Source organism: Coregonus clupeaformis, unplaced genomic scaffold (genome assembly GCF_020615455.1).
Source record: "Coregonus clupeaformis isolate EN_2021a unplaced genomic scaffold, ASM2061545v1 scaf0195, whole genome shotgun sequence".
In the NCBI taxonomy this organism is placed as follows: Eukaryota; Metazoa; Chordata; class Actinopteri; order Salmoniformes; family Salmonidae; genus Coregonus; species Coregonus clupeaformis.
The window spans coordinates 117,501-130,000 of record NW_025533650.1 but is presented as its reverse complement, the minus strand read 5'-3'; the positions used below and the strand labels follow the sequence as shown (position 1 = coordinate 130,000).

Sequence of the window (12,500 nt, the reverse complement as noted above, 5' to 3'; positions counted from 1 at the left end):
AACGATAATAGAGAGAGAGAGAGAGAGAGAGAGAGAGAGAGAGAGAGAGAGAGAGAGAGAGAGAGAGTTGTGTAATCTGTCAATTCTGTATCGCTCTCTTTCTCCCCTTCAGGCCCCCCGGCTGCCAGACGTCACACCAGTTTAAAACAAGGACAAAAAAAAGTTTTCGGGTGAACGAGAGAAAAAAACTCTGAAACCCTTCCCGGATCCGAATTCATGGGGGGAGTGAGTCAGTGTGACAGAACGAGGGGGGCCGAGAGAGAGAGCGAGAGAGAGAGAGAGCACGCGAAGGAACCCTCTCTCACAGGCACATAGAAGACACAGCGGTTGTTCTGACTATTACCGAAAGGAACGAATAATAACTCACCCCGGGAAGCAGCAAAAAAACACCTATACGGTGGTCAGAAAGTCGTTACCGGAGGGGAAATACTTCAGGGCGAGGCCACCGAGAGAATGCGTCTCGGGTTTCTGTGCAGGTAAATTGGGGGTACTCTATTGACCGAAAACCTGCTCCACGCCTTCATGTGTGCGAAAGGTTTAAAACAAAATTTTATTTCAGTGGCGATGTAGCCAACAGTAAGTGTAATAGGGCTATATGTTATCTCGACGTATTTAAAACTGTTGAAAAGTCAAGTGTTGTGAATAAATATCTTGCGTTTGTGCTATAGCATATAGGTGAAGCCTACCCGCGCATGTGTTGCATGGGCGCGCTATGTATAAGGAATTTTCCCTCCGGCTGGGGTTGAGGTTAAAACTCACTCTCTGGGCAGATTTTGTAACAGTTCCCACTCTCTCACCCCCCCTATCTCTCTTTCTCTCTCAATTAAATTACATTTCAATTACATTTCAATTTCTCTCTCTCTCTCTTTATTCTACAATGTGCCACTGTAGAGAGAAACGTGGACGCGGGTAGGGGGTCGTTAGTTCAGGCTGAGCTGGTCTGTTGTGTCAGGCTGTGCGGGACCTTTGTCTGTGGTTTTGGGATAATTGTTTAGTCTAGTGTGGGCCTGGGGACTGTGGGGAGGGTTTCAGTAGGAGGGGAGCCCGCGGCGGTGCACACACTGGCGAAACTGCACCAGTCACAGCGGTCACATGTGGCCTGCGGATTTGTGATGTTATGGGATTGTGGTGTGGCTTCACAGTTCACACAATAATTGTGGTAGTGCATCTAAAATGATATACTCTAGCCCAGTGCACATGCATCAGCGTCCTGAGTTTGTAGCTATATGAAAGCAATTTACAGGAACCTGTAATCATGTGGCCAACATAAACCAAACCCAAAGCCTGAGGCCCCTCTCTCCAAGTCTCAAACGATTAAAACAAATGTACATGATGATTTGGGATCGCGAGTGTATGCGTTTGGAAGTGGGCTTGTGTGTTTAAAAGCCACAGGGTCTGGACAGTTGGGAGGAAAAACACGGCTGATGTTTAGACATATTAGTTTGTTTGCACCTTCTCGGCGCGGTCAGATTGACTGAGATACCGCTGAACCGCTGCTGAACCGCCCAGTCAAAGAAAGTTCTTCTTGAACTCACACGCAGCGCTGTGAAAAAACGACGCATGGTGTGCTCCTCAAACATAGTAACGTATCTGGAACATTCGAAAGAATTTTAACTGAACTGCTGGGAGTTCGTTTTACAGTATGTCTTATAATGAAAGAAAACACATTATGCATGGTGCTTTTACGCATGCTAGACTGTTTATTAAACAACTACTAGACAGGCTCTGGACTGTTAGGGAAAGAGAAGTATGTGAACCCCCCCATAGTGTTGACTATTAAATGATATCATTTATGAAGCTACTGAGGCGTTTTGATAGCCTTAGGATATGAGAATATACATTGCATCCTCATAGTACATCCTCTGTAAGTAAACATATGTAAGCACCAGGATTAATTCCATTGGAACTCATAATATTTGGTTGTGTTTACTCAACCCCTCTCCACTCTTCCTCTCTCTATCCCCCTCATCTTTTTATTTCCTCTTCTCTCTCTTCACTCCCCCTCTCTCAGGCTTTATGTGTTGTGGGGTTTTGTGGCAGTCACATCCTCTCTGACCAAGGCTGAGAAGAAAAAGGTGAGTAATGGTTTTACCATAGTGATGGTGGTGATTAGAGGCGATTAGTGTCTGTAATCGTAGTTTAGGGTCCTGGTGGATTTAGCCCATGAAAGCCCGTAGTGAGTGGTTCACCATCTCACTGTGTGTGCACTAGTGGTCAGTTCTGGTGCCGGGTCAGTGGTTGTGAGTCAGTGATGGTCTTGGCTCTGTGGCAGCTGGGTTTTTGTGATGTCACTCATTACCCATGTCCCCTGGCGGTGGAGTGGTCCCCTGACACAGAGACAGAGACATGTGTGGCCGTTATTTGACCTAATGGAGCCCTGTACACGCTCAGAAACACATACAGACACACACACATACACACACACACACGTTCTATGTCCTTTCACCTTCTATCACATACACATACAGGTGTGTACACTCTTTCTCTCAGAGTGGTGGAGTGCAGCCTCATGTTTTGGTTATTGCTGAATGGAAACTTTTGTTCAGGTCTCTCTATAGCTGTTCTGCCAACCAGGCCACACAGACACACACACACACACACACACACACACACACACACACACACACACACACACACACACACACACACACACACACACACACACACACACACACACACACACAGCTCTGAGTTATGAAATGAGAAACATTTAGACAGAGCCACAGAGGAACACATCAAAGCCTGGCCTGTTACACACGCGCACAGACCGCACTGTGTTCAGCATACCAGGCCAGAGCTGGCCGTGCCACAGCACTTCCACAAGGCCATCAATCCATATTCCACACAGTTGATGATTTTGTTCCTCAGTTCATAAAACTGGTTTAATGCTACTGCCAGCATAAGTGAACTTAGCCTAGACGTCTTCCCTTTCCTAGCCCCCTGAACAACATCCAGGGATTCTGGCACTGAAACTTTGACACCAATTGAAGGCAGATTTGCTACGGCAGGGGCCAACATAACTACAGAGGCCTGTCTAGGAAATACTTGAATATGTTTGTTACATGTTTATCCAACAAGCTCTCACAGTCTCATGTCAGAATTAGACGTTCATCCATGTTTCTCAAACGTCAAATTTCAATTTCAAAGTGTTTAAGGTTAATTTTAGGCATTAACTCAGAAATGTTAAGGTTATGCATTAACTCTGAATGGTTAAAGTAAGTGTTAAGGTTTGGGATAGGTTTAAAACAAAAATCTCAAAAACAACTTTCTATCGCTGGATTTGAACATGCAACCTTTTGCACCAGAGGCAGAGGCCCCGACGTCCTCAGACATGGATGGACGTCTAATACTGACTTGTATCACGGGTGACCTGGCTGGTTTATCATATGTCTGATGTGTGCTTGTGTGTGTGTGTTCGTGTTCCAGGCGACGGGTAGAAGATCACGGCAGGTGGACGATAGTCCGGAGGGAGTGTGGTCTGCCTGGGGGGAGTGGTCAGGATGTTCTCAGAGCTGCGGAGTGGGTGTGTCACAGAGAACCAGGAAGTGTGAAGCCCCTCCCCGTCCCCAAACTCCTCCCCTCTCCCACTCTCCTCCAAACTGGGGGGGTTCATCGTTCCTCCCAGGGGGGGCCGGGAGTCCCAACCATGGCTCTGTCATCTCCGCCATCCGCCCCTTCTACCCCCCTCTTTATTCTAGCAACCAGCCATCCCAGTACGGGGGAGGAGGAGGGGGAGGGGGAGGGACAGAGAGACAGCCAGCCCCCTTCTATCCCCCCTCACTCCCATCATCCAATCAGAACCCAGGACTGTCTCTCTATCGGGACACTCCTATAGGAGGAGGGGCAGGAGCTGTGCCAGCGCAGTCCTCCAATCCCATGTCTCCCCTCTATCGCACGGAATTCTCATCACCCAATCAGGAACCAGATTCTGTTTACCGTTCCCCCTCATTTCCTGCCCCCCCATCCAGCTACAGCCAACCAGCAAGGGCCGCCCGCCGGCCAGCCAATCCTGGAACAGGGAGGGCGGGAGGAAGTGGGAGCAGAAGGTCAGTGTTGGCCAATAGGGGGGCTCTGCCTGCTAGTAGGTGAGTATGATTGGATGATCTTGTTGGCAAGGAAACTGTTTACTGTAGATGTTGTGTAAATGTTGTTTTAGACGTTATGTAAATGTTAAGTAAGACGTTGTTGTTAAGGCGTTGGTAGTGTGAGTTGAGTCATTCTGTTGATGTGAGTCATGGGAGTGTGAGTTTGACTTTTATTCCCATCTCTCATGCTATGCAATTAGATCACTAGTTCTGCTCAATATCATGACCTCTATACATATAGACTCCTTAAGGCTCTCACCCTCACACGCTCTGCTTCTAACTCTCACTGTAGGCTGTAAGCTGTTGGCTCCACTTGTGGAGAATGTCAATCATTTTAAGAGCAGATAAGAGTTCTGTCATCATGAGTAATATTTCCCTGTCCAACCCCCCCATTCCTTTCTTTCTTTCTTTCTTTCTTTCTTTCTTTCTTTCTTTCTTTCTTTCTTTCTTTCTTTCTTTCTTTCTTTCTTTCTTTCTTTCTTTCTTTCTTTCTTTCTTTCTTTCTTTCTTTCTTTCTTTCTTTCTTTCTTTCTTTCTTTCTTTCTTTCTTTCTTTCTTTCTTTCTCTCTCTCTCTCTCTCTCTCTCTCTCTCTCTCTCTCTCTCTCTCTCTCTCTCTCTCTCTCTCTCTCTCTCTCTCTCTCTCTCTCTCTCTCTCTCTCTCTCTCTCTCTCTCTCTCTCTCTCTCTCTCTCTCTCAGGTCCTCTTCTATCCGTCCGGGTCAGTTTGGTTATGGCAGGGTTCCCTTCTCTCTGCCATTACACCGGCAAAACCGGCAGGCCCGCCACACCGAGCATGGCAATGCTACCATAGCAACCCTGGTACTAGAGACTGAGGGGCAGGAGGGAGCTGTTGTTAACATTGACCAAATGGACAGACCCAAAGAAGGAGAGGAGAAGAGGAGGGGAGAGAAGGAGAGGGAGGGAGCCAAAAACCACAAAGGGAACAGGGGAGAGAGGGAGCATGAGAGGAGAGAGGAGGAGAGGAAGACAGAGGAGGAGAGTACGGAGTCACCTATCGCTAAGGTATTGCTAACAACAGCCACAGCTAAACCAGAAAGGAATGGACAGAGGGACACGGACAGTCACAGACAGACGGACAGACAGAGACAAGCTGCCGCGGAGCGAGGGAGGGAGAGAGGGAGAGAAAGAGAGAGAGTGCCCTCGACCCTCCCTCACTCACACAGGCCCTCTCCCTCCCAGCCCAACCACGACAGACTAATCAGTAGACGCGCCCCTCCTCCCCTCCCCTCTCTGCCTCACCCCTACTCCCCCTCTCTCTCTCACCCCTACTCCCCCCCTCTTCACCGCTCCTCCCCGCAGCACAGAGAGAGAGAGTCCCCCTATGGCTTCAACCCTCAACCTCAACCCCAACCCCAACCCCCTCACCCTGGACCCCCTCAACCCAACATCTACCCCCTGCAACATCAGCAGCACCCCCACCCCCTGGCCGAGGTGGACACAGGGGGACAGAGATTACCCCCCCAGAACTACAGGTGCTCGGGAGCAGAGAACGAGTATCGTCGGTGCTTCTCACAGGTAAGAGCCAATGCCTTGAAATGCCTCAGTGGTTGATTCCTGTATGAGTGTAGAGTTAGTAACACCAGTAGTTAACTGCGAGGTGATTCCTGTATGAGTATAGAGTTAGTAACACCAGTAGTTAACTGGGAGGTGATTCCTGTATGAGTATAGAGTTAGTAACACCAGTAGTTAACTGGGAGGTGATTCCTGTATGAGTGTAGAGTTAGTAACACCAGTAGTTAACTGGGAGGTGATTCCTGTATGAGTATAGAGTTAGTAACACCAGTAGTTAACTGGGAGGTGATTCCTGTATGAGTATAGAGTTAGTAACACCAGTAGTTAACTGGGAGGTGATTCCTGTATGAGTATAGAGTTAGTAACACCAGTAGTTAACTGGGAGGTGATTCCTGTATGAGTATAGAGTTAGTAACACCAGTAGTTAACTGGGAGGTGATTCCTGTATGAGTATAGAGTTAGTAACACCAGTAGTTAACTGGGAGGTGATTCCTGTATGAGTATAGAGTTAGTAACACCAGTAGTTAACTGGGAGGTAATTCCTGTATGGCCATATAGTGATACAGTATGTGTGGTAGGGAAAGGAAGGCTGGCTGTACAGTAGTCAGTTGTGTATGGGCAGTCATATGGAAACTGTCTGGCTGCTTGTACTGCTCTGGGCATTTACTGTTATGATCGGAATATCCTTCACGCTTGCACAAGCAAAGCGGTGTGTGTGTGTGTGGTGTGTGTGTGTGTGTGTGTGTGTATGTAACGCCAGATCTGGCCTTGGGGCTTGCAGGTCTTGTGAGTGTAGTGTTATCGACTGTATTACTCTCTATATAGTAGCTGCAGTGTGTGTGTGTGTGTGTGTGTATGGGGTGGGTGATATGGCTGTGACCTGTAGCTGTAGTGTGTGGTACAGTCCCATAGTACCAGATGGGTTAACAATCTTTGGCTGGGATTTGACCCTAGAATGTCATAAAAGAGAGCCAACCGTTCATGTTGTTTCACTCAGTCCCAGTCAAATCCATGGAGTTCTATTCACTGGGAGGAGGTCCATCTGGCTCCTAGTGTGGACATACTTCCTGAAGAACCTTGGAATGTATGACATCACTGTCTGATCTCATTCTACAGTCAATATGACATAATCATGATGGATTGTCCTGTGTGATTTTAACAATCAGAGAAGAGCTATGTGTGTGTATCTTGTGTGTGTCTGTGTGTGTGTTTCTGTGTGTGTTGTGTGTGTGTCTGTGTGTATTGTATTATGAGGGGGAACCCCTGGTTAGTGTTTGGTTGGCCAGGCGGTCTCTCTCAGGCTCATTGAGTGACAGAGCTATACATAGCAGACTGTATGCCCCATAGAGGAGCTTTATCTGAGGTAGAGAGATATGATCATTCTGATCTGGTCTGGATCTCACACACACACACGCCCACGCCCACGCACGCACACGCGCGCACACACACACACACACACACACACACACACACACACACACACACACACACACACACACACACACACACACACACACACACACACACACACACACACACACACACACACACACACACACACACACACACACACACACACACACACACATACAGTTATACTCCCAGTGTTAAACACATTTAGCTGTTGGCAGCCGACGGTAGTGTCCATGTGTACCAGTGGCATTAATAACAGTCCTGTGATGGTTCACTCACCAGGCTACATATTTGTGTGTGTGTGTACTATGTGAATGTTTGTTACAACATTCTATGTTTAAGCCTGATCACGTGTGTGTACATGTGTTTACTTTGTTGCATAGAAGCAATGGGGGAACTGAGAGAGGGATAGAGGAAGGAGGGAGAGGAGAAAAGTAGAGGAGTGGGAGGGGAAGCGACTCAGTTAAGTAGTAGTGAAATAAGGCACTGTGTATAGAAATCTGCACGCAGGGGGGAGGGTGGGGGCAGAGGGGGAGAGCAGGACATAGCAAACACAGGGAGAGGGAGACAGACCTGAGAGAGAGGTCACAGAGAGGTAGAGATAGAGATAGAGAGGTAGAGAGAGGTAGAGAGAGAGATAGATAGAGAGGTCACCGAGAGGTAGAGGGAGAGATAGATTGAGAGAGTGATCACAGAGGTAGAGAGATAGAGATAGAGAGGTAGAAATAGAGGTGCTGAAAGAAAGAGAGTGGAGAGAGATGGGTATACACTGTATATTTACATTTGAAATTTCTTTATTCTTTTGGAACTTTTGTGAGTGTAATGTTCACTTTTGTTTATTATCTATTTCACTTGCTTTGGCAATGTAAACATGTTTCCCATGCCAATAAAGCCCATTGAATTGAATTGAGAGAAAGAGAAAGAGAGAGAGGGAGTGAGAGAGAGAGAGAGAGAGTGAGAGAGAGAGAGTGAGAGTTAGAGAGATTGAAAGAGAGAGAGAGTGAGAGAGAGTGAGTGTGAGTGAGAGAGTGAGAGTGAGAGAATGAGAGAGAGAGAGAGAGAGAGAGAGAGAGAGAGAGAGTCAGCAGGAAGAGAAAGGGAAGTATGTGATAGAGGAAGAGAGGGATTCATGGAAAAGTACACAAGCAGAAAGAGAGAGAGAGTGTGTGCATGGTGCGCATGTGTGTGCGTGTGTAAGAAGAGAAGAGGTTTTAGGAAGAGAGAGAGAGGAGAGGAAAGTGTGGAATGTGGAGAGAAACAGACTGAAGGAGAAAAAAGCAAGGGTACACTTTGACCAGACTTCTGAGTGAAAGGAGCTATTAAGAAAGACTACACCTCTTCCTTTCTCTCTCTCACTCTCACTCTCCCTCTCTCTTTCTCTCTCTTTCATTCTTCCCTTGCTCTCTTTCCCACATCTACTCTGGAGTCAATATTTACTCAGTGTCGAGGGAGCATGCCTCCACACAACAAGCACCAAGGCCTTATCTATCTAATATACACTATATATACAAAAGTATGTGGACACCCCTTCAAATTAGTGGATTCGGCTATTTCAGCCATACCCGTTGCTGACAGGTGTATAAAATCGAGCACCTAGCCATGCAATCTCCATAGACAAACATTGGCAGTAGAATGGCCTTACTGAAGAGCTCAGTGACTTTCAACGTGGCACCGTCATAGGATGACATTTTTCCAACAAGTCAGTTCGTCAAATGTCTGCCCTGGTAGAGCTGCCCCGGTCAACTGTAAGTGCAGTTATTGTGAAGTGGAAACGTCTAGGAGCAACAACGGCTCAGTCGCGAAGTGTTAGGCCACACAAGCTCACAGAATGGGAACGCTGAGTGCTGAAGCGCGTAAAAATCGTCTGTCCTCGGTTACAACACTCACTACCGAGTTCCAAACTGCCTCTGGAAGCAAGGTCAGCACAATAACTGTTCGTCTAGAGCTTCATGAAATGGATTTCCATGTCCTAGCAGCCACACACAAGCCTAAGATCACCATGCGCAATGCCAAGCTTCCGTTGGAGGGGTGTAAAGCTCGCCGCCATTGGACTCTGGAGCAGTGGAAACGCGTTCTCTGGATTGATGAATCACACTTCACCATCTGGCAGTCCGACAGACGAATCTGGGTTTGGCGGATGCTAGGAGAACACTACCTGCTGAATGCATAGTGCCAAATGTAAAGTTTAGCGGAGGAGGAATAATGGCCTGTGGCTGTTTTTCATGGTTCAGGCCCCTTAGTTCCAGTGAAGGGAAATCTTAACGCTACAGTATACAATGACATTCTAGATGATTCTGTGGCAACAGTTTGGGGAAGGCCCTTCCTTATTTCAGCATGACAATGCCTCTGTGCACAAAGCGAGGTCCATACAGAAATGGTTTGTCGAGTTCGGTGTAGAAGAACTTGACTGGCCTGCACAGAGGCCTGACCTCAACCCCATCGAACACCTTTGGGATGAATTGGAACCAGGCCTAATCGCCCAACATCAGTGCCCGACCTCACTAATACTCTTCTGGCTGAATGGAAGCAAGTCCCTGCAGCAATGTTCCAACATCTAGTGGAAAGCCTTCCCAGAAGAGTGGAGACTGTTATAGCAGCAAAGTGGGTCCAACTCCATTTTAATGCCCATGATTTTGGAATGAGATGTTGGACGATCAGGTGCCCACATACTTTTGGTGATGTATGTACTATACTATACTGTATGACTGCATCTATAACAGTCAGCTTAGTCCACAGAGAGTGCTATAATGAGAGATATATGACAGCTTTATCACAGGATCTATATTAAAACCAGTTAAATGTACTGTATGGTCTAAGATAAGTACCACTTGATTTACACTGCTGGCAGAAGTTGCCGCTAGGCACAGATCTGGGATCAGCTTACATTTTTACATTTACATTTTAGTCATTTAGCAGACGCTCTTATCCAGAGCGACTTACAGGAGCAATTAGGGTTAAGTGCCTTGCTCAAGGGCACATTTACGTCATTTAGCAGACGCTCTTATCCAGAGCGACTTACAAATTGGTGCATTCACCCTATAGCCAGTGGGACAACCACTTTCCAATAATTTTTTTTTTGGGGGGGTAGAAGGATTACTTTATCCAATCCCAGGTATTCCTTAAAGAGGTGGGGTTTCAAATGTCTCCGGAAGGTGGTGAGTGACTCCGCTGTCCTGGCGTCGTGAGGGAGCTTGTTCCACCATTGGGGTGCCAGAGCAGCGAACAGTTTTGACTGGGCTGAGCGGGAACTATGCTTCCGCAGAGGAAGGGGAGCCAGCAGGCCAGAGGTGGATGAACGCAATGCCCTCGTTTGGATGTAGGGACTGATCAGAGCCTGAAGGTACGGAGGTGCCATTCCCCTCACTGCTCCATAGGCAAGCACCATGGTCTTGTAACGGATGCGAGCTTCAACTGGAAGCCAGTGGAGTGTGCGGAGGAGGGGGGTGACGTGAGAGAACTTGGGAAGGTTGAACACCAGACGGGCTGCGGCATTCTGGATGAGTTGTAGGGGTTTAATGGCACAGGCAGGGAGCCCAGCCAACAGTGAGTTGCAGTAATCCAGACGGGAGATGACAAGTGCCTGGATTAGGACCTGTGCCGCTTCCTGTGTAAGGCAGGGTCGTACTCTCCGAATGTTGTAGAGCATGAACCTGCAGGATCGGGTCACCGCCTTACCCTCGCTAAACCACTGACCATAGGTCAGCTTCTGGAGGCAACTTCATCCACCCTGATTTACAGCATGATCCAAGAACTGTCAAATGTATAATATGATGTAGTTGAAGCAACAATTACTCTACAAAACTGGGATGCACTGTCTGAACAGCCAGAGCTTAGTATTATCATGGTAATGGACTGACACACACAGAGATGGATGTTGAGAGAGACGTATCATGCCCAGAGTGTCTTGGCTGAGATAATGGCAGTATTGTTCTCTGAAAAGGCCAGTGATGACAAACGTATTATTGTTTATATAAGTTATGAAGTCCTGAACAGACCCAGATGTGCTGGGTAGGACACACACACACACATACGCATACACACACACACAAACACACACGCATACACACACACACTTTGCCGAGATTGGTTTGTGCTGTGTTGAAACACAGCTGTGTGTGTGTAATTATTATCAGCCTTGCTATCTATACTGACTAAGTTAGTCTTCTTCTGGGTCGCTTCAAAATAGCTCCAGGGGCAGCGGTGACCCTGTGCTGCATCCAAACTCCTGTGTGTGCGTATGTGTGTTTATGAAGCGTTCAGAAAAATAGAAAATATCCATTTCACATTTTATTATATCCTACTCTGTCCTATTCTATCCTTCTAGTGAATAGACCCAGTGAGTATGTCTCAGTGTAGCTCTGTTTCACTGTGATGACCTGATAAAGTGGGTTGTCCATCTTGGGAGGTGGTGGACAGACAGCTGGCTTCCTGTGCAGTTATGTATGAGAGTCTATTGTAGTGTTTATCACATGGAGGCTCGGCTTCCTCTTCCTGGGTCAAGCCTATCTCTGAGAAATGGCTGGAGACTCCTATGGTTGGAGACTGACTGACTGTGGTGTCATTGGAGTCTACATCCATGTCCATATCTCAGGGTTATAGGTCAAGACTACAGGCTGCGCTGGGGCTGGAAAACATGCTTTATCATTAGCCAGTCTGAACTGTTGCTCTGTTAGGAAGCTGACCAACAGATTACACATACACACACCTGGGAGTGTGTGTGTGTTGTTTGTGTGTGAGTGTGTATCTTTGTCTGTGTGTGTGTGTGTGTGTCTGTGTGTTCATGAGTTGATATGTACAGCTGTTTAGTGATGTGAGGAATGGGACAGGCTGAGAGGACTAGGGCCATTCCCAGGTGGGTAATCCCTGTTCCGTCACCTGGATGATCCCTATGGAAACACAGCTGCAGAGGAAGGTTCCCAGGAACTTCTGTTCCCCTCAGGAGTTAACTTGGGCTCACCCAGGAGGGTGTGTGTGTGTTTTCAACAACAGCTTTCACATTGGAGTGTTCTGTGTGATCAAGACTTAGTGTTTGTTTGTGTGTTTACAGAACTTGTGTGTTTTGCTGTTTCTGGGCATTCCAATAGTGTTTTTCTGTCTGTGTTTGTAGAAGTGCAGTTGATTGGTCTGTCAGTGTGGGCATCCTCTCTGTCCTCTGTACTGTGTGGCACAGTGGAGGCTGCTGAGGGGAGGATGGCTCAAAGTAATGGCTGGAATGTAGTCAATGGAATGGGATCAACCACATGGAAACCACATGTTTGATACCATTCCATTGACTCCATTCCAGCCATTACTATGAGCCGTCCTCCCCTCAGCAGCCTCCACTGGTGTGGCAGTAAGAGTAGACCTCAGTAGTACAAAGCCCCTGGGCCTTGGGGAGGGAGACCCTGGTTGTTTTCCCTCTCACTAATGACTCTATTCATTACAGACAGACCCTCCCCTCTTTCTCCTTCTCTCCCCCCCCCCTCCCCT

The 12,500-nt window shown here is 47.4% G+C and overlaps 1 protein-coding gene across 4 annotated transcripts in view; it reads left to right on the top strand.

The window, feature by feature from the left end:
- Positions 1-124: 124 nt before the first annotated feature.
- The window catches only part of LOC123484095 (ADAMTS-like protein 4), a 47,179-nt gene continuing 34,803 nt past the window's right edge, over positions 125-12,500 (top strand). For 2 of the 4 annotated variants that reach the window (XM_045214067.1, XM_045214064.1), the window contains exons 1-5: positions 125-476; positions 892-909; positions 2,012-2,075; positions 3,427-4,085; positions 4,784-5,621. In XM_045214067.1, coding sequence (XP_045070002.1) covers positions 454-476; positions 892-909; positions 2,012-2,075; positions 3,427-4,085; positions 4,784-5,621 — 1,602 coding nt within the window. In that variant the 5' untranslated portion in view covers positions 125-453. The remainder of the gene's footprint in view (positions 477-891; positions 910-2,011; positions 2,076-3,426; positions 4,086-4,783; positions 5,622-12,500) is intronic. The other 2 variants (XM_045214066.1, XM_045214065.1) reach the window with 2 other exon arrangements.